The 21,888-nt window shown below is 48.7% G+C and overlaps 1 protein-coding gene across 1 annotated transcript; it reads right to left on the bottom strand.

The window, feature by feature from the left end:
• Positions 1 to 1,820: 1,820 nt before the first annotated feature.
• On the bottom strand, positions 1,821 to 20,421 carry ADA2 (adenosine deaminase 2). The gene is made up of 9 exons (XM_009947458.2): positions 20,109 to 20,421; positions 16,981 to 17,206; positions 9,894 to 10,108; positions 6,661 to 6,787; positions 5,455 to 5,545; positions 5,043 to 5,151; positions 3,919 to 4,076; positions 2,863 to 3,065; positions 1,821 to 1,929 (listed from the first exon to the last, which is right to left on the bottom strand). Exons 1-9 carry the CDS (start codon positions 20,419 to 20,421, stop codon positions 1,821 to 1,823), a joined length of 1,551 nt encoding a protein of 516 aa, XP_009945760.2.
• Positions 20,422 to 21,888: the final 1,467 nt, after the last annotated feature.

Raw genomic sequence — 21,888 nt, 5'->3', positions numbered from 1 at the left:
CAAGGCCCAGGAAAGGCCAGTCTGCAAAGAGCAGCTGCTGGTGCTTCAGAGGAAGGTGTGGGGCATGTGGGTAGAGAGAGCTGGAGTAGAGGCAGCTGTGGCTGAAAATGGCTAGAGGTGTGAGGCACTCAACCCCCTCGGTTAGTGAGGTGTGTGACTGGGTTCTTGCTTTTTGCTTTCTGTGGTTTGTGTTGCTGGCTTCTGCAATGTAGACACCTTTGGTTTATTGTGGTTTTATTTGGTTTGGTTTGTTTTTTGTTATGGGGGGTTTGTAGTGTGGTTTTTGTTTTTTTTTTTTCCCTAGGATAACTAGAGATGAACTTGCAGCCTGTGAAATGTGGGCAATTTAACATGGGACGCATGGGCTGCGCAGCTTGATCTGCTTCTGTAGTAAGTATATTTGCCTCCTGCTAAGGTGTTTTAACCAAGGTCAGTGGAAATAAACACTACGGCCAGGCAGCTTGAGACAATTAGCAGAAAACATAAAGACAGCCAGTTTGCCAAGCTGGTTAGATCAGCAAACAACAGTCCTCGCAAGTCTGCAGCTCAGAGGAGGGAGATGTCTTTCAGCAGGAACTTTTGTAAATTCTCCCTTGGCTGATGCAAACCAGCACAATTGTACTGAAGTCAGGGAGAGACGCTGGTTGACCCTGGCTGCGTGCTTGGGGTATGTATGCTGAAGAAAATCCTTAGCATCCTGATTAAGATTTTTTCTAATCTCCCTGCAACTATTTCTTCTGCTGATATTTTTGATGATGATAAGAAAGGGAATCTGCTTGTCCAGGCACTATTTATTGTGTAGTTGCTGCAATACCTTTTTGCCAAAGAGCTGGAAACTACAAAGGTCCAAGTGAATGCTGTGGATATCCACAGCGTGAGAGTAGTTCTCCACCAAGGTGAAAATCTGTCTGACAGGCTGGATAGGGGCACATTTGCAGTCTGAGTTAGGTGACAAATGCTGGTGGTAGAACCCCCTGAAATCACAATATAATGCAGAGGCCTGTGTTAACGTGGCCCAGTGCAAGGGAACAGTTTTAATTAAGCTGGATCTGGGAAGCCAGGGTGTTTTTTTCTCAGCTGAAAAGTATTTTGGCTTCTTTGTGACGAGAGGACAGGAAAAGATTTTGCAGTAAAAAACCCCAAAAACTGTCAGCAACCGAGGCACCTCATTTTGGCTTTATGATCACTGTGCAACCAGGCTTAAATGTTCTGGAAGCAAGTTCCATCAGCTCTTTTCCAGCCATGGTAGGTCCTGAAATAGCAGACATCAGACCTATGACTGGTTCCTCAACCTAGCAGTGCTATTTTGGCAGCGGGCCCAGGGTTAAACATAACAAGAGTCATTTTCAGTCCTTGCTCTCCTGAAGGTCAGTGGCCCAAATGGTTGGATGTTTGTCTTAGCTGTCTCCGGACAAGGTCTGCATTTTGTAATGATAAGGCGAAATTCGAGGATCCTCATGTTGGCAATCTCTCGCTAACTCTTAATTAGGAAGCATGTTTTTCCTGCATAAGGATGTCAGGATTTGGTCATTGGCAATTTTTAATCATTTTGACTAAGTTATGAGTGGGGTATTCCTTTGTTGTTGCTGTAAAGGCTCACTGCTCCCTTTTACCTCCAGTCCATGACTTTCATAGGATAGCGCAGATCATTCTTAGCATTAAGCCCATTAAGCCTAGCTTACCAGAATCGCCCATGGCCAGGTGAGACTTTGAGGTTCATTCATCTGCTCAGGTCCCATGGAAGAAGCAGTGTCCCTCTTAGCAATAAGCCTGCTTCGTTGTGGCTTGTCAAATGCCTTCTGTGATGAGTCTTCTCCCCTCTAAAGCTCCCTCAAAAAGCTATCAGAGAGGTCAGCCACAAATTGGTCCCATTTTTTCTGCCAGACCTCTTTGGCCTTGGCTTTCTCATCCGGTAGCATAGCACTGTATCTGTGAGGAGGAGAAAAGTCAGTATCAGACAGGAGACAAGGGGGCAGCTATTTCAAGATCAGTGACCAAAATGAAAAGGCAGGAAGCAGCAACAGCTTAACCCTTGCAGGACGTGCCTACACCACACAGAGTAACATAGTGTAAAGAGCTTTGAGCTCATGCTGGCTGGGCTCACGCTGGGACAAGAAGCGTCATGACCATGTCAACAGCTACTGAGTCCTGCACCATGAGGACAAGCAGCTCAGCCTGCATAAGCTGTAGACTCACTGGGTGGCACCCAGTGACTAGTACAGAAGAGACAGCACTGCTGTTGCTTTCAGGTGTGCCCTGGGCTTGGCCCAAATTGGTAGGAAATAAGAATATTTGTTGTCTCCCTGGCCACGTGGGGACTTGGGATTGACATGAGGATTGTCACAGGATTTGGCAAACAGACAAGAGCCTAGGAATGTGCAGAAAGACCCTGGGCACCATATTCAAACTCTTTTGGGACATTCAGAGCTGTCCAGATAAATAGAAAAGAGTGGTTAAACACACTCAAACTACATGCTGGTAGATTGTTTTCCCACTGGGCCATGGCAAACATCACAGCAAGTCACGTTGTGGCAGAAGTAGACAAGTGATACAAAGACCTAAGTTTTTTCCCATACCCAGAACCAGGTGCTGGAGGCAAGTTTGTAATGGATGGAACAGGAGGAATAAACTGAGATGCTGAGTTAAAGAAAGGCACTCAAGGGCACATGCAGAGGAGCTTCTGGGGGCCCTGTGTCCTGCCCTTGGAGGAGACACATAGAGGAGGCTTTGGATTAATGGAAGCCCAGTTCATGTGGCAGAGGAAACTCTGGGGACAAAACCCAAAACCAGTGGGTTTCCAGGGAGAAAGCCGATAGTCCCCTTAGCATTACAATGGCCAGATGAGAGAGGTGAGAAACTTACTTTATGGAGTTGAGTGCAAGCTGTTTTAAGGTCCTCAGGTCAGCATTCATCCCTCCAATGGCCATGAACACCTCGTAGAAGTCATAGGAGACTCCCTTTGCCCCAAAGATAGGGGGATCATCAGGGCTGATCACAATGGGGTGTCCTTCAGCCATGAGGTCAGCTGCGGGATGGCTCCGCAAGTCAGCTACCAACAGCAGGACCTTGGTGGGGAAGGGTGGGAGACACCACCACATCAGGTTATTGCTGTAGACTTTTTTGCATTGAGGCACCCGTTGCACTGCATACCTGCTATAGGTGCCTGTGCCTGCAGGTAGGCATCAGGGAGGAAGAGCCTCCAGAGGGCTGTTCAGAGTGTGTTAGGGTTCTGCTCTGAACAGCTGCAGGAGGAGCCTACTTGTCTCCGCTGACTATACAAGGAGATTGGTTTCTTAAATTAGTCTCCTAAATCAAGGCCAGTGGGGTGAATAACTCCTCTTTATTTATAACAATTTGACTGTGAGTGTTTCAGGAACAGTCTTTTGGTTACGTGTGTGCCATGATGCTTAGCCCCAGACATCTGGATCTGGTATTACGGTTCTCTCCCTCAAGGTTCACCCAGTACATCTCTACCGGACTGCACCCAGGGGACAATGAGCTAATGTATTGCAAAAGAGTTCCCCCTGGTTATGAATTCTACAAAACTAAAAGACACAAAACGAAAGATACAATCCCAGCTTCTCAGCCTCTGGCCCTCCTAGCTTTGAAATATTTTCCATGATGTCTCTTTAGGCACCTCCCTGGCTCTGGGCCTCATCTCCACTAGGGAGGATTGCCTTCCCAGTTTCCTCTGGATAGGAATTTAAATGATTTTGAGCTGACTGGCATTACAAGCCTTATATATACACAGCGTGTGTCTATGTAGCAGACTGCAGTGTAATGGGGTGCAAAGGAAACTGAGGCAGCCTGGGCGCAGCAAAAGGTCTAGCTGCCCCCCAGCTCCCTGCTGCTCCTAGCTGCTACGGTAAATCCCATTCCAGTGTCCCAGCCCCAAGACCTAAGCTTTTACCAACATACCTGGTTGGAGATGGGACAGACTTCTACAGGAATATCCCTCTTCAGAGACAAACTTTTGGCTACTGGATGTTTAATGAGGGCAAGTCCATGGCCAATCCGGCTGGTATTCAGTAGCAATGCATCCAGCACATTATTGTCTACAGAGGTGCCCTGCCAGACTGAGCAGAGACACAGTAAGAATCATTGCAGTGCTGTGAGGAAACATCTTCTCAAACGGCTAGATGATTTTGTTAATAAATGCCTCAGTTGCAAGGTGAGAGGGTTGTTCATGCTCTGAGTTCCCACTTTGCATTTTCGGTGAAACAGTGATCCAGATCTGCCCAGGACATTGCCCAGCATAGAGATACCCACTCATCTCACCTGGCTGTAGATGTCCACAGTGTTGCTCTTACAGCTAAGCTAATCGTGCTAGTCTCCATTCATAGTCAATGGAGAGAAGTCATAATTTCTGGGGAACAGTCTGTGCATTAGGATGAGATGTATTGTGCCTTAGAAGTGCTTGTTACTGTCCATGGCTATAAAGGGAGTCTAGGGTAACTAGCTCAGATGTAGACATCTTCTCTGTAGATGTCAACGTGCAATAAGCATAACACACAAGTTAGACACAACTGTCACGCATGGTTAGGATAAATCCCACCCATATGGACTGAATAATATATTGCCAATAATAATACATTGCCCCAGGAATGAAGGGTAACAATCAGTTACTTTGATAAGTGTATTCAGTTAAGACTTGAGGCTGGCTTAGACATTCCTTCACCTTAAAATGTAAAATAATGGTTAAGGAATTCTGCTGCCGCTGTGGATGGGAGGTGAGCACTGCCTCGAGGAGGAAATGGCTACCACCAGTAACTCTTGCCATTTCCATGCTACACACAGGGCAAAGACACTGAGCAATGTGATGCCTACAGTCAAGAGCAGGGAGCAGGTAGGGGAGGTGCCATGTAGGAATGCTACAGCAACAAGCTGATACGGGGAGAAGCGTAAGGAAACCCGATTATGTACACATGTATATACACACACATATATCATCTTGATACAGCCAGGCTTGCTGCTGCTATGCTTTGCAAGACTTCACCTCTTGCCTCTGCAAGCAGTAATAGGCCTTGAGTCCTCATGCTTACCAGTCTCCCCAGCGTGGAAAAAGTATGGCAAGTTGACCCCCAGGGAATATGGGATGGTCAGGGCATCCTTCAGGTCCCATAGAGAATGACCTTCATCCTCATCACCAACCTGGGAGAAAGAGGAAAGCTATTTTTGAACATGCTCTGGAAGATGGTGAAACTTACGGCTATATATCACTGAGGTGCCAACTGTACTGAAATTACCATGCTGTGGGTTAGGGAGCTGATTCTTTCAGGGGATTTTGTCAATTGCCCTCAAGAAAATCCTTAGCTGGAGGATTTGCAATTCATTTACACTGATTTCGGTACAGCAGCAAAGTCTGGCTCTGGTATAAAACATATGCCGTATTATACATGCAGTTATATCGCACCTCCAGGGGTTAATGTGAAGCCACAGAAGAAATACAGTTACCAGGTCGAAGCCTGCCAGAGTGTCTGGGAAGCGGGCTCTGAGTGCCATGGCAGTGACGATGGCTTCTTTAATCTGGGAAACATTCAGCATCCTAAAGAGCAAGAGAAAGAAAGCAGTGCAGAGGCTCACTCCCACGGGCCTGCCTTCTTTGGGTTTGAGTTGTGAAATGGGGCCCCCAGGGGTATTTCCAAAATGCAAGTTCCTCCTGAATCTGACAACCAGCTTCAGGTCTCCAGAGTAACAGCAGTAGAAAATTGATATTATGAAAGGAAACCCCTGAATGACCAGGAAATGCCTGGCTAGACCCTGCTGTCACTTGAGTTGAGGCATGCTTGTCTGACTCACTGGCTTTCCCATCTACCAAGCAGGGAACAAAACAGCGTGGAGATAAAATGTTTAAATTTTTTTTTCCTCTCGACTGTTTTGCTGGGAGGTGGGACAGTAGCTGCATTTCAAGAGAGTTTTAAATTTAGATTTCTTCCAGCCCTATCAGACTTAAACATCACAGTGCATTTTGCAGACAGACTCTGTCCGTACCCAAGCTGGCCAGAGGCAAGCCAGCTCTGAACTGGAAACGGCATCGTGCTGAGCTGGAGTGAGTAAGTGGCGCTGAGAGGTCTGTTATATTTGCTCAGGATCACCTCACATGACTTTGTGGCATCTGGCTGACTTGGAGAACAGCCTTGTGCCCGCCTGTGAACAGCAGCACAAACATATCCTACAAAGGCTGCCGGGAGAACAGCATTTGCAGGGTCCCACAAGGACCTTTGCAATACTGAGTGCCCATACTCGGGCACTGCTGTCACTGCTTCACTTTCCACAGAGAGGGGGGAATACATCCAGGCTTGGGAAGAGAGCACGCACGGCTTGGACACGCAAGCAGCCCTCCCCTTGCTCGTTCCTGCACCCAGGGCTCACAGACGCTTGTCTCTCCGAAGCGCACCATGAGCTAAACCTGGTCACTTCGCACGTACGCAGACTTATATAGATGATTTCTCACCCTCAGCCTTTTACAGGTGCCAGGGAATGCTTCGGGAGTCAACACCCTGGGTCTGACGATGCACGTGGGCATTGCTAACCAACTGTGGCACTTCAGCCCAGCCCTCAGCATCGCTTCTCCTGGCCTGGACCCCTCTCTCCCCACTGCTGCCTCTGCTGTAGGACAGCCAGCCACACACAGCGCTCTTAGTCCCACTCAGCCTCTACCTGTGTGCTGTAAAGATAATCTTGGCTCCAAGGAAGTCAGGGTGCTCCTTCACAAACTGCCTCGTCACTTCCTGATAGGTTGCCACGGACCATGATTTATTGTGCCGGCTGCCATCCAGTTCATACACTTGCAGGACGAAAAGCACATGGCAAGCAGAAGCTGGAAGAGGTGTTTTATTGGACTGTAGAAGAAATGAACCAAAGGTTTTCTTGGGAGAAGCAATCTGCTGTGGTCCTAGCAACATGGCAGAAAAGCAGCAGTTAAATCTGTGCAGAACATTTTCTTCTTGAAGCCTTTACCAGCTGGCAAGAACCAAGGAGTGGTTTTCCTCCCTTCTATGTGATAAAAGAAGCAAGTTTCTCCTTGTTCAGACATGGAAAGCAAATGCCCTTCAGTACCCAGAGGAGACCATGACCTCTTACTCATGTCTGTATCAAATGCTGGAGCATTTTGTCCAGCCGTCTGGCGGCTCACACACACTCTGTGCCTTGCAGTGGCAGTCTGTCAGCCAAGGCAGCCCCAAGGCACGCGAGGGCTGAGCTCCATGAGCTACCAGCTGGGCTGGGCTTCTGCTCCCCTCTGCCAGAGGTTTGCTCTGTGACCTTGAGTCAGTCGTTTAGTCTTGCCATGCTTTCCCAGTTCTCTGGCTGCAAACTGGGAAAAATAATCCTTTTGGCATGCTGTCTCATCAACTTTGTGAGTTCCTCGCTACCAGGGCTATACGCAGGGCTTTTGCCCTGACTTCAGCAGGGCTGTAGACCCTGCACGCCCCGATTGATACTAACCCACAAAGGCCCTGCCTGGAGTCTCTCACACACAGTGGCTGAAACTGTTCCATCTGTTCTCTTCTTATTCTTCTTGCCTTTCTTTTCTCTTTCACCCTTCTCCTCCGCCCTTCAGCTGGCCCACTCCACCTTCTTACTTCCCCTCCAGTGCTGCCCCTTGCAGGGATGCCCCTCGCTAAGCCCGTGCACCCCATCATGCCATGGCACCCCCCTTGCAGGCACCAGCAGCCGCGGGATGGCCGCAGATGGAATTTTCCCCCGCTGCAGCCCATGGGAATGTGAGACTTTACACAGCTGAATTTGCAAACACAGCTGGGTTTGGGGGGGCTTTTCCACAATGTTTGCTGTTTCACACTAAATCCCGACTTTCATTTGCTTTACTTCAAGGGCCGCTTCTGGCAGGCTTTGCTGCAAGGCGAGCTTTTGCAGAGTGTCGGCACAGTTGTCCAAGCCTTGTAGAGGATCTCCAGGTACACACGTATCTCACTATTCCCATCACACCCTGCTCACCTCAACTTTCATGGCAAAGCATTTCCCTTCCCTCTCACCTCCAACTCCAGCCTAGATGGCACTTCCCTGCCCGCGCCGCCCATTGGGACCGGCAGCCCAGTGTGCTCCCAGCTCCTCACAGCGCTACTGGGGCTGCAGGCAGCCTGCTTGCCTGTACCTCACAGCACGCCAAGCTGCGGGGTGCGAGCAAGCCTGGGGACTCTGGAGGCTCCCCCGCCTGGAGCCAGCATTAGGGGCTGGATGGGAAGAAAATCTTCCCTGCCAAGCCTCTCTTCAAAAGACATCACAGCCATGTCTAAGGGCTGCTGGTAAATGCAGGGTATTTTCCAGTCGGGCCCACGCATTTGTATCATCACAGATACTCTTGGCCCAGAAACCTATGTGACCTGGGGGGATGCCAGCACTTGCGCTGTCTCACAGCAGAGGAATTTTGACATTGCTATTATTTTCTTTTTCCAGGTACCCCAAAGACAGATGGTGACTGAGTTCAGAGCAACTGGCTCGTGACCAACCCCCAGCAAAGTAAGATACATATAAGCTTTGTGGTCTTCTTCCCCTCCTCCTTTTTTTTTTTCTTTTCAATACACCCTTCTCATCTCAGGCACGATAGAGTGCCAGCCTGCAGCCCTGACACTGAGCCCTATTTTGCTATGGGGCCAGGCCAAGCCACAACAGGGCAGGGTTAGAAGCCCCGCTCCCCAGCTGTTGTGGGGAGAGGCATGCACAAAGCCAGATCAGCCTCCAAATTTGTCGCAGCACCTGCCTGCCTGCTGACAGGGTGGCTGTAGAGGCCTGCCCAGCAGCAGTGGTGGTTGTGGGGTGCAGACATTCATCTGCAGCTGGCTGGAGCCCACCGGCCATTGCATGCAAAGGCAATGATTTAAGGAAGCTGCTGGCAGGCACATTTGGGAGTTGGGCCGCCAGCGGAAGGTCAGCATGGCTGCTCCATCCGCTGGATGCTATGGTGCCAGCAGCAAGCTGCTACCAGAGTTCCCATGCACAACCCACCGCCACCAAGGTCCTTCAGGTGCTGCTGGATGGACCTGGCACAGCAGCTTCATTCTCATTGCAATGGACCGTTAAGAACGTGGAGGTAGGTGATGTAGTGAGGAGCAGCAGCCTCGGTTCATTTGTTTTGGTAAGGCGTCTGCCTCTCTGACAGATCTCCCAACCCCATGCTGCCCCGCTTGGAGCTGGTCTGGAGAACTGTATGGAAAAGATGTGCCTGCAGTGTCAAAATTGCCACTGGGAAAGTGGGAACTATTAGAGCCGAAAAATGGTGGTGGGGTCTGCTAGTGCTTGGGAAGGCACTGGTACAGCGTGGGATTGTAGAACAATCTGACCAGCTCCGGGTGACACACAGGGAGAAAGGCCTAAACTATTACCAACAGATTTTAGTGTTAGTAGCAATGAAAGGAGCAGTTCATATTTCACATACATAGCCAAAATTTTAGGTTGTCTGCAAACTGTGGAAGACTGTGCTTTGCCAATCAGTTTACTAGCCTAATCAGAGAAATCATTCTGAAATAAGCTGTGGATTTAAAATAACGTAACTGTTCCAGAATAAGTCTCTACTCAAGATGGGAAGTTGTTCCAGAAGAGCTGCCACAGAACAGGTGATTCTGGTGCAGACAAAGCTGAGATACATCTTCCCAACCAGCAAGATTTCGACACAGCTCCCTGTCAGACTGTACAATACAGTTTTGTGCTGCTGCCACGGTAGGTATCTTCCTTAGCCATTAAGAACAAAGCATCTCTCACTTTCAAGCCCTTGCCTATGCAAATCTCCAACAAAGACCTTTGAATACGATCAAGGTTTTCCATCGTCCTTAGAAGCACAGGTATGCAAATGTCCAAAAACTAAATTCAGGATAGGGCTTGAGAAAAGTTATGGAGAAATAAGGATTTAAAAGAATATTAGAGAAGCCAAAAATTACATACCGGAGGCAGGATAGCTCTTATCTCGACATACTGTATGTTATCTTCATAGAGCTCCAGCAGCCCCTGGTAGAAATAGGCCTTGAACACAGGTGCATAGCAGATAAGTCCAGAGGCAATGAGAAAGACTTCTTCAAATCTTTTCCAAATGAAAGTCTGGGAAGGGTAGGCCAGCTCAGGGGCATCTGTCACCAGGGTCAAGTTTCTCAGCAAGCTGTAGAAAAGGGTAAAGTGAAGAGGAGGAATGAGAAGAACAAACAAAACAACTGGCTTTCAGTGTGCAAAAAGCTGCCAGCTGGCAGCTGGGTGTTCAATACAGGAGGAAATAGGTTTCCCCCAAGACAGGTTTAAGTTTTATTGTCAGACACCAAGCTTTGCGGATGTGACACTCTCCCACCCGCATGCTCTGGGGTGCAGCAGGGCAGCAGCTGTGCTGAAGGAGGCACATGTTCTTCGGGCAGGACCAAGAAAAGGTGCAAAGCCATTCCTGCCACAATAGGGGCCCAAGATCTAACTCAGAGCCTGTTGGCACTGCAATGCAACAGGCATAACAACAACTGGTGAAACTAGAAAGCATTCAGGTAATTTTTCTACGCCTATATTTACTCCTCTAATGGCTAGTACAGATAATAGCCGACAGGTAAAAAGTCATGCGCTACATGTTGAGCTACAAGCAGGGTAAGACTAGGTGTTCAAAACCTGCCCGTTCCTTTTTTTGAGGGGAAAATCTCAAAGAGTAATAGAGTTACAAAAGCAAGCATGATGTTTTTAAGTCATAAGAATTGGACTCTGTAACCCAGAGCTAGCCTTAATCCGAAAGGAAGCTAGTGCATTACTCCTGCAGACAATATATTGTCCCAAACATCTTCAATGAGTATAAAAAGTTATGACACCCATCCCTCTGTTCACCACCTAAAGGCAAACTGAGTCTCCAGGAGATGCCATGTACTGGGCCACCATCAACCTGCTTACTAAGCCTGTACCTTGCCCTGGTACCTTCGTATTGTCAAAATATATCATCTAATACAAGCAGGGGGAAAACGATTGTGAATCAGAAACTCTTTTCCCTCACAGTAGAACAAAACTTTTATCTTGCCTGCCTTTCTGATAGCTTCTTCAGATTTGTCTGCTGGGAAACAACTGATAAGAATCACAGGTCCTGGCTTTTCCTTAGTGGGATGGAAACGTATTTATTTCTTCCATAGACTCAGCTGGCATATAAGCCTCTTTCATAAATCCAGGGAGGTGGCGGGTAGTTTTATCAAGCAGAGTTTAAGGGAGCCAGTAATTGCAATATTATCTAGTTGTGGGTGACAGCTCGCATTTAGGACAGAGGGAGCATCTGTGCCGCAATGCTGTCCTCTGACAAACTGATAGCCTTCATCCCACACGAAGCTTTGCCTCTGGCAACAGCTCTTCTCCCTCCACTGGTGGCCACCTGAAGACGAGTTCATAATAAATTTCTCAGGCCAGTGGGCAAAGTCTACATGGCAATACAGTGGTGATTAACTTCATTCCTGGGTGGACAAACTAAAGCCATCGCAGCAAGCTACAGAGCCGGTTGCTTGCAGGTGGGTGGGCTTACCAGTCTGGCCAGGCCTGATGCTTATCTAATGTCAGGGGCTGAGCAGGTTCAGATAGAAGTACCTCCAACCATGCTTCATCTCTCATCCGAGTATATTGTTTCCCCTCAATAACAGCTACTGATCTTTAATAAAGTTTCGTGTTTGATACCTTGGCCCCCATCCTCGTGCAGTGCTCTGCTCTGTTATATGAGAGGTGTGGGTTTGATTTGTGCTCTTATTATCTTCATCTGTGGATGGAGTTAAAAACCTTCCTCCTACAGATATAAAACACAATCTGGTCTGAACTCTTTAACTAAAACATCCCGGGCAGGGACATCCCTTTTGAGTCCCTCCATCCTGCCCATGAAACGCAGCCCATTCCCCCAGTGTTTGCCTCTCTAAGGACACTCTTCTAGCAGCTGCAGTTTCATTTCTTCACTCTGGTAATTTCTTTGCTGGGAACAATTTCAGAAGCAAAACTGTACATAAAGAGATGCTTGTACCACGTTAAGGATGAGATTTTAAATGCTCAACAGTCAGGAAAATTCAGAGTTAAGGTTTCCACAGCAACTTCAGCTCTGCCCTCCCGTGCATCATAATAGGGGCTTTGGTTCCATTATCACAGGACACTGGGCAACCCCAGCTGCTGTTCAGTAATCCATGCAACCAAAGGGGACCAAGCTGGACCATGGCAGGGCTGGGAGGTGTTTCATTTCAGGAGGGCAGTGGGGAGCACAAAGCAGTGGGAGACACCACACCGCAGCATCAGCCTAGAAACCAGGAATGCAGGAGCCAGGGGCATCCTGAAGGCACGGATCCAGCTGCCAGAGCTGCGGTGGAGGCCAGCCGCTGGCGGAAAAGGTGTGCTGCAGCTCGGTGGGGAGGGGAGAGGAGGTTTTGTGTGGGAAGAGCTGGGGAAAAGAGACTTTTCTGCTCCCCTCGTGGCTGAGGGGCAGCTCTCCTCCAGCCCCGCGTGCCAGCGGAGAGCACCTGCCCGAAGCCGAGAGCCGAGCGGGGCTGTTCCCACCAGCCCTGCAAGCACCAAGGGAAAAACCTCCCCATGGATCAAAAGGCCGTGCAAGCCCGTTCTCGCCACCCCATGCAGCTTTGTTTCAGATAAGGACAGGTGGTTAGTTGGGCTCCCACCGCTTTCTTCCCTTGTCCTGTGAGAACTCGGCTCCTTCAGCAACGAGCGCGCGCAGGGCTCCCCTCCCTGCCTTTAAATCTAGCTGTACAAACTTGTGGTTGTTTACTTAGCCTGTGCTCTTGGGCTAGAAACTGCAATAAATCCCCACACCACCCTGCTCCTAAAAGCACATAAATCAAATCGTGCTTTTTTTATAATCCCCTTCCCTTTGAGACTGATTATTGATCCCTATAACTGTTGAAGATTTACTGCATAATAGTGATCCATCCTTGATAACTGGATAATCTCCTAAGGGTTCAGGGGCTTTTGCCATCAGTAGCTCATGCAGATGAAGCAAAGCTTCATAAATACAAATTTTGCTGCTTTTCTGGAATGGGCCCTCGCCAGTGATCAGGTGCAGACTACAAATAGCCTTTCATGTCATGTCATATATGCACTGAACAATGCTATTGCAATGCATATACCCAAAGGGGCACAGCTAAAATGACCAGCTAAGGATTATTTATTTTCAACTGTGGTTTTGCTTTCTCTTTTCCTGTTGTTTTTTTCCCCTCTTTTGCTTTGTTGCACTGTATAATGCAGAAGTGGACGGTTTTGTTGCCTTGTTTTTAAATGGATTCTTTTTCCTGCTTCTTTTTCTGTTCTCAATGGGTAATTATACCCCTCTCCTCACTGTAGTATCTGAGTGTCTTCCAGTGGTGCATTAAATAGTGTGACTAACATCTGTCACACGTGGTTCATTCGCTTTCTCTCTCGTCCCCTCTTCTTCTCCCCAAGGGGAGACTTGTAGAGGGAGTGGAGTGCTTTGTTTCTGTAGTGGATTTTTATTCTTTTCTTTTCCCTGTATTGCACACACTGCCCTATTTTTCTGTGAGATAAGGCAGTCAGAGGACACAGAGGGGAAGGTGATGGCGGTCCAGGCAGCCATTAGCGCCCGGGGGAGTTGTCCCCGAAGCTTCGGCCGTGGTGTCAGCTCCCTCACAGATGACTTCATCCTGGTGATAGAGAGCTCCACTGGGCCGCTGGAGCTGCGCTGCCAGGCACGGCCTCAAACCTCGGGCTGCTGGCGGGGGGGGGTGTGTGCAGTGGTATTTTACAAATATCTGGAATGTCAATGTTGTTTCCCTAAATATCTAGGGGCATGCTCTTGCTTTAGAGATGGTGGCATCTTGAGGAAAAAAATGGCATTCTCCTGTATTGTAATTGATTGTGAAATAAATAAGTGAGGATTATTTTTTCTTTTAACCTCAAAGCAAAATTCCCTTCTTTTCTCTGTCTCCTGGCTCACGGTCTCCTGACTCTTGTGATAGCATCCTTTTGGAAGCTTACCAGTAACAGAATACTCCAGGGTCTTGGCCCATAAGATGTGTGTTTTGAATAGGCATGATTAAACCTTCTTTTGAGGGAAACAAGCAAAAAGACTTCCTTCCAAAACACACACACACATATGTATATATATGCATATGTACCTAAAAATGCAAACAGCAAAAGTGTAATGCAGGTACCTCTTTCCCTCACCCCTTCGTGGTCAGGAAAATGCAGTAAGGTGAAAGAGGTGCAGCCTCTTGGAAACGTTTCCATTGTTCCCTTCACGTTTGCTGATCCACCCTGTCTTGCATGAGAGCCCTTCCCTGCTGCCATATTCCCTTGATACTTCCTTGAAACCACCCAACTATCCATCCGTTCCTTCCTCTGACATCTGCTTTCTCTCAGCTTGTCAGTGCTCAAGGGCAAAGAGGAGTGCAGGAAAAGAGGTAGCCTGGGATGCACATGTTCAAGAGACTGGGAGAGTTTCCAGAAACTGAGAAGCAGAACAGATTGGGGCCTATTCCTGGCTAGAGACCTATTTCCAGACGGCCAAAAAACATTCCTAACCCCTAGACTAGTACCCAGGGATTAGATGAAAATAGGAGAGGAAGCGCCTCAATGTGGCTGTTGTTTGTGTGTTTGCACATTATGTGCAATGACTCCTCTGTGATTTTGTGGTGATGAGCACAGAAGGGCAAGAAATGCAGGACAACATACTCAAATGAGTAAGTCTGAGCACCCTGGATGCGAAAGATCCAAGTTTGTACTTGGCTCTGGCACACGTTTGCTGCAAAAAATCACTTAATTGGTCTCCGCCTCAGTTTCCCCTCTGTCCTTGGGGAGACCCTTGTAGGGAGGTTTGTCTTCCGTCCCTGCACAGTGCCTGCCACTCTGAAGTCCTGCTCTGACTTGTGGCTACTAGACTTGTCAGACAACTAATACAAAAGAAGAGGAATGTGATAACATTGCCTCTGAAAAGAAGTCACGAACCCAAACAGGAACACGGGGAACCAAACAATGCACAGCTCCATGCTCCTAGGTGTATAGGATGCCGTGGCCTCTAGCCTCAGCCAGAAAGGGACATCACGCTGCAGAAATACAACCAAAACCAAATATGACAAAGGATTGCTCCTGAGACAGTTCTGAAATGCCTGGTGCAATTGCTTGGGCTTTAAGAAAGTGAAGCTGTTTCAAAACCCAATCTCTTGCACATTATTTATGGGTCTCCTGGTAGGGTTGAAGAGAGCTGGTGCTGAGGTATTTCTCTCCTCATCGCTCCCAGTAGAAATGGAAGGGAGCTAATGGGGAACCAGTTTTCTCTTTGGAGGACGTAGATAAGTGGCTTCTCAGTGGGTCTTATTTCTTACGTCATGTGTCAGGGCTGTTGAACCTCAGCATATAAAAGGTCAAGAGCCCTGGGTCTGGCACTGCTTTCTCCTTCCCTTCTGGACCTCCATAGGAGAGGGGTGGTGGGTGCCCCAGAGAGTCAGCTCCTTGTGCCCTACGCCTTGCTGTTATTGGGGAGGGAGGCAATACCATGCCAAAGGTCTGGCAGCTCCTCAGCTTCCCAACCTGCCCTCCTTCCCAGATCTGTCATGGCACAGAGCCCACATAGCTTCCATGTGAAGGGGATACTAGCTCCCTAAGAGTTAAAAGAGCACACACCCTCACTGAAGAGCACTACAGTAAACCCCATCAAGTTTCGCTTACCAAATGCTGTGATCAGGGTCACCCACATCACCTTAATCCAGCCTTCTCCTCATGTGTTGACAAGGCGATGCTGTCTTTAATTACATAACACCCCATACTATTTTTTTCCGTGGGACCCCCAGCCCCCGGAGCACTGCGGATGGCAGTGCCATCTGAATGGATGGCTATTCAATATTTTCCTTTGTCCTCATCACTCAGTGTCTGACTTCATGCATTATTTAGTGTGCTCTCTCCAGCCCCCTGCACACCACGCAGAACTACATGCTTCCTCCTGGCCTTTTCAGACAGGGCTTTGTGCTGGGATCAATGGCCTCTGGATGGGGAGACAGGGCTCTCTCTTGCTTCCACTGCAGGCTGGAGGGGGAGTCAGGGTATTCCCACCCACCTGTAAGTGATTGAATGGTAACACCTGGTCTGGATAAAAGGCTGCCAGCAGCTAAGGTAGGAGCTGCCTGCGGGGAGGGGAGCTTCTGCAAGAGGGTGAGTGATGCCTTGGGAGCTATCTAAGGGGTGAGCTCCTGGATGGCTATAGGAGGCCTCACCTGTAAGGGGAGAAGCTCTGTTAGCAGGAGGCTGTTGAGGGGGGAAGAGTGCTACCAGGCAGAGGACCTGTGGGTAGGGTTCCTTGGCTCAGCTAGCGCCCAGGCTGAGGCATAACCACTTGTCTGAGGGCAGGAGGACAAGTTGCGGTTCCTAGTGCCTGAGGGTCCTGTTGGGAATGAGTGCCTCATGCTTCAGCACGGTGGGTATCCCTGGGGTTTCAAAGACAGTCCTCAGAAAACAAGGTTGATGTTTGGAGGGGAAGGTTGATTTGGATTTTCTTTTGGGTTGTTTCGGGTTTTTTGCTAGTGTGGTAACTGACATGAGTAGTTCCCCCAACTTCTTGCTCTGAATCAAGATAATGACTTTACAAATTACTTCTCTGCTATCAGGGAGAGCCTGTTCATCAGCTACCTGACTTTCTCATCCTGTTCCTGGGTACCTCAATGGATTAGGCAAGGTTTCTTGCCATGTGGCCCTGTCCCATGCTGGGACTCCATCCAGCCTGGGTGCTGAGGAGTGGTGGGGACAGGTTACATAAATCTGCTTAAGTCACTGTCTTCAACATGTCTGTGCAAAGGACCAGAATGAGAGTGCACAGAAAACTTCAGTTTTGATGGTCTCTAACGCTGGTGTACTTCATGCTGCAACCTTCAAGCTCTCATACTGTTATTTTGCTTGTTCTATATATTCAGGTCTAAATGGAGTTCACCACTTCAGAGCAGCAAGCAAATGGCAAAGTTGGACCAGAATGATCCTGCTGGCTACACAACACTATCATGAAGTACCGGCAGGCTTGCAAACCTCTTCACTTACCTGCTATCAAACTCTGTCACATTGTGCAGCTGTTTTCGATAAGTCTCCAGCAAAACCCACTGGGAGCACTGGGCTGGCACTGGGTGAGGAGGGTGAGGCTTGGAGAAGCGAAACCGAACAGTGCCTGCATGGGTGAAGCAGATGTAGCAGTCGGGGAGGTAGGTGGCATTGTACACCAGCCAGTCCACGCTCAGGATGGCATAGTCATGCAGGTGTAAGACAGCACCTGGTGGGAGGAAAAGCATAGCCTAATGAGGCAGGGCAGCTGAGAAGAAGGAACCAAGGTTTAATGTGATAATGGTCTGAGGTTTGCCCATCCAGAGGCATCTGGAAATGCTTCTAGATGCCTGTGAGTGACCTCTCCAAGCAGAGACTGTGCGGCTGCTCTGCCTCCCCTGTGCTGGGGGATGTGGCCCCCTCCACATCAAACACTGGGCAGGCAGAGCGTGACAGCTCCCTGGGAGCAGAGGGAGGGAGGGAAATCAATAGGGAGCTCTGCTGCTCCGCTGGGATGGAAAATGCTCTGAGTTATTAAAGGTCTTTCAGACAGACTTTGCTGTGAGCTGGCTCAGGCCCCGCTGATTTAAAGAGGAACTCGCACAGTGGGCAGCAGTTTACAAGGCATGCTAGCTGACTGGCAGACCTGAAGCAAGCCTCTGTATCTAAGCTGTTTGAATCCCAGCCTCAATTTTTGCGTTTAGGCTCTGTCTCTTCTTTCATCTCTTTGAAACTCTGGTGTACACTAAAATCCCAGACCATGACGCACCAGGGAATTGCACTCAGATGCAGAAGTACCATCTACTTCTATGCCTTATCAAAAGCATGCTCACTTGTGTTATACATCTGCTGTTGGCCAGCACGAAGGGCCTCTGGGACGCTCTGTTACTGTGCAGTGTGTTGACAACTGCCAGTCTTCCTGGCATGGGAATCACGGTCTGCATGCTCACCTTCCTCAGCTCATCCTTTTGTTTTGCTAAAATCTCTCCTTTTGCAGAGACTTCTTACATGATTAGTACTTGAGCAAAACTTCACCTTGGTAAAGGGAAGATACTGTGAGAGCTGAAGCCTTACAGATATGTATTTTATTAGGCTAGGGGAGACCTCATAGTCCAAATAGCTTTGCCCGCAGGGGTAAAGGGAGAACATAAGTAGCAAGAACAAGACAAAAGACCTGTATGTATATGACGTTAGACAAAATTCAAGTCTATAATTCATAGTGGACTAACCTAATATAGACTTTAATGTCTGTAATCTCCCACTAGAAGGTCTGACTGTTAAGATGCTGAACAACTGTGGCTGCTGTTTTTAACAGAGCTAGTGTGACAGAATGGGCATGCCACAGCTGTCTAGATGTGACCCTCATCTCATTGGCAATGCCGTCCTCTTTCCTATGTGAGCAGCAGTAGAAACTACAGTAATGCTTGAAACGACAGTAATTCCCAGGGTCTCTGATCAAGACTGAAGTGTGTAAGACTAGGTCCTGCTCAAGCAGCTACAAGGATATGATCTTGGCCCTAAAAGCTTATGGCTCTTGCAAAGATTTTGATAACCCATTTTAACATCTCCTGGATTGAAAAGTGTTAATTTTTTGTTTTGGTTCCTTGTTGGTATCAAAGATGCCCCATTGGCAGTGCAGAGGGGAGTATTTTTAAATTGCTTACTGATCAATTCAGCGATGAAACGATAATGACAATTCTGACATACTGATCATTTATGGTAATGGATTAGGATGCTGCAAGCCAGGGATCCTAATCCCACACCAGAGGCTGGGAGGGAGAAGCTGGGAAGTGAGCAAGGCTGCTCTCATCCATGTGCCAGCGTCACAGCCTTGCAAGTGAAAAATAGTCCTGTGGAGAAACTGGTGACCTGCCTTTGAAGATTTGGAAGTCAATCTGTTTCCAGGCAGCCATGTAGGCAAGGCCATGGGATTCTGCATCTAAAAAAGGAGCACCTGGAAAGGTGGACATATTTTTCAGAGTCACAGGAGCATTGACAATGTTCACTGCTACTGTCTTGTATCTTTTAGTCAAAGACGGCACCTTGATCAGATACTTCCTTACTGAACAAGAGAAGCGGAGGGAGAAACTGGTCAGTCAGGAGTCAAGGCCTTCCTTCTGTGATCACCTCAACCTCCTGCCCTCTCTGCTGAACTGTTGGCAGCTTGGGGACATGGAGACATTAGGCTTCCTGCTACCCAGCCTAGGTGGTTTGGATTTCCCCCTTTCCATTGCAACCTGGAGTACTGAGCTTTCGGGTGCTGCTGTGTCCTAGCTGCTTGTCAGAGGATGCACAGGATGGTGTGGTGAAGGTACCGGACAATCTCATATCAGTATCTAACCTAAAATGGTTCAAAGGGCTTTAAAACTGTTTGCATGCTGCAGACTACAGAAGCCCTCTTGGTATAGGGCATGGCAGCACATTAGCAGATAGCTTGCTGCACAACAGGGGAGAAATGACATCTCTAAAGACAGGAGGAGAAACGCCTGCCCTTATAAGCAGAGATCTCCTGTAAGTGCATAGACCAGAACCTGATTAAGAAAGACTGAGAGAATATAGTAGTTTTTATATCATATTCTATAGGTCACATCAACACAGGCTTTGACTTGCATCCAACAAGTAAAGAAACTTGCAGTGTTGGGAGGTAGCACCTTCCTCCTCTAGTGCCCCCAGTAGACTTCCAGGTCTGCTACAGAACCACCTGCAGAAAGACTTATTGGGGGATACAGCATTTTTGGCTAAGACAAAGTTGGTAGCATGTCTGTTGTATGTGTATGTGGAAAAAGGAAAGGCCCTGGCTGGAACATGCTGAGAAAATACGGATATCTGGGATGTCTGGTTGTATTTGCTTCCTTTGCCCTTTTGCCACGCTTGAAAGGCTGAAGGATCCATATTGTAAGTTATACCAAATGCTACAATTGCTGGAAATGTGTATTCATCCAATACATCCCCCTCTTCCTCCCCTCCCACCCCCAAGCTCAGAGGCAGGGCTCTTCCTGGAACCCAGCAAGCACGATTTAAAGCTCTTGTAAGCTTGTCTGCCGCATCTCACGCTCTGTCCCAGCTCTGCCATAGAAAGCAAAAGGCGAGAGGAGGAGGAATAACACTAGCAACACTTAGTCCAAGCCTACCTTTTGGCATGCGCTTTAAGATGCTGAACACTGTGCTCTGATCAATGAGGCCTTTTGCCCGAAAGAAGTGCATGCTTGGAGGAAACTGTCCTCTAGTTATGGCTGTTGCAACCTCCTCCTTCTTGAGGTTTACGAGCTTTGTACTGAGCTGCTGTTCCTGTCTAGTCAGCACCAAATTGCCACCTGTCTGACGGGCTTTCTCCTCTTGCATTAGGGTTTCCCGGTCCTTCCAGAGTGGGGTGGGAAGGCAGAGGGAAGCCAAATTCAGGAGAAGGCATGTCAGCCTTATACCTTGCCCAGATGGAGGCTTCATCTTAGAGCTGCACCTAGGCAGGGGGAGAAGATTGGAACATTAGCACAGGTCAGAAAGTGACGTCTTTTAGCAATGACCCATTGGGATATTAAACTGTTGGCCCATCCTGCAGAAGTAGTGGGTTAATTGGATGCTCAGTACTGGGGGAGCATCTGGTACCCATGTCCCCTATATTTAGGGCTATGCATTCGCACACTCCCCGTGATGCTGAGTGCACACAGCAAGACTGCGGGCAGAGTGGAGAGGAGATATTGCTCCCTGTATCAGGCTGGGAGCATGTCATGCAGACGTGCAATGTGGTAAAGGCCTGGCCCTGGAATGGGAGATTGATGAGGTTGGGACTCTGGCTGGCGTGCTGGGATGGAGCCCCCTCTGTAAAGGAGGGCTGGTGACGAGGTGCTGGCTGTGCTGCTAGTGTCCCAGGGAGGGAAGCAGCAGGCCACGGCACTTGAGGTGCTTTTGGCTTTTTGCTTGAACTAATTGGATCCTGATTTCCTACAGTTGAGAGAAGACCTTGTTGCACCCTTACAATATATTCCAGCTATCAGAGGGGTTAATTTACGGGCAGAATACCCCATGACTTCCTCTGCAGTGACAGAGGTGTGTCCCTTACTTGCAATCCCAGAAGAAACAGGATGGAAAGGAGACTATGGGAGTAGTAAGAGATCATGAGAGACAGGCATATGTGAACTGTGAGAACCCTGCCCTTCCCAAAAAAAGCACAGCTGCAATATAATCTGTCAACACAGGCTTTAGTGACCCTCCACACCAATCTCGCCAGCCCAAAGCAGGCTGGAGAAAGGCTCAACATTATGAAACGGTCCCCTGTGAATTATGTAGTAAGTCCCTGCTTGTACATGTCTTCTGCTTCCAGCCTCTCCTCCACCCATGGGTGCGCCAGGATGCCCTCAGTCCCATTAGTAGGTCCCAGGAGATGAAGGTGTGTTGGGGGAGCAATCTGCTGGGAACAGTCGGGGGGGGGGGGTGGGGGGGTGGCGGGGGGGTAGACACAGCTCCATGTCAGGCCTGGCTCTGAACTTCGAGAAAGAAACATCCTAAAAGGTGCTATCTTATCCCTGGTGAGACTGACTCACTTACTGTTAACTTTCCTCCTCCTTGCATCCAGAGCTCATCCAGCTGCTGCCTGAGAGAGCAGGGAACAGTTGTCTCTCTTGCAAGCCGGCACTGTCCCAGCAAAGATAGAGGCAGGATCCGTCCCAGCCGTGCAGAGCGAGGCACCCGCCGGCGCAGACAGTTCCTCTTCCTGTGCTGCTGCTCTGGCTTTCTCAGCTTTTATTTATCCCCGTCCCTACTGCTTCATGAATATATAAAGAGGAGGAGGAGGCAGGGGAGGTTATGAGAAAGCAGGACACGGGCACCCGAGCAGGCAGCTGAAGGGAGCTGGGCTAGGAACTGGGGAGCCAAAGCTACAGGAACCTACAGGAACCCCTCCATCTCCCCCATAGA

The sequence above is a fragment of the Leptosomus discolor genome, chromosome 1 (assembly GCF_034619465.1).
Source record: "Leptosomus discolor isolate bLepDis1 chromosome 1, bLepDis1.hap2, whole genome shotgun sequence".
Classification (NCBI taxonomy): domain Eukaryota; kingdom Metazoa; phylum Chordata; class Aves; order Leptosomiformes; family Leptosomidae; genus Leptosomus; species Leptosomus discolor.
Note: the sequence above shows the minus strand (reverse complement) of the source record. Positions and strands in the feature narration are given on the sequence as shown.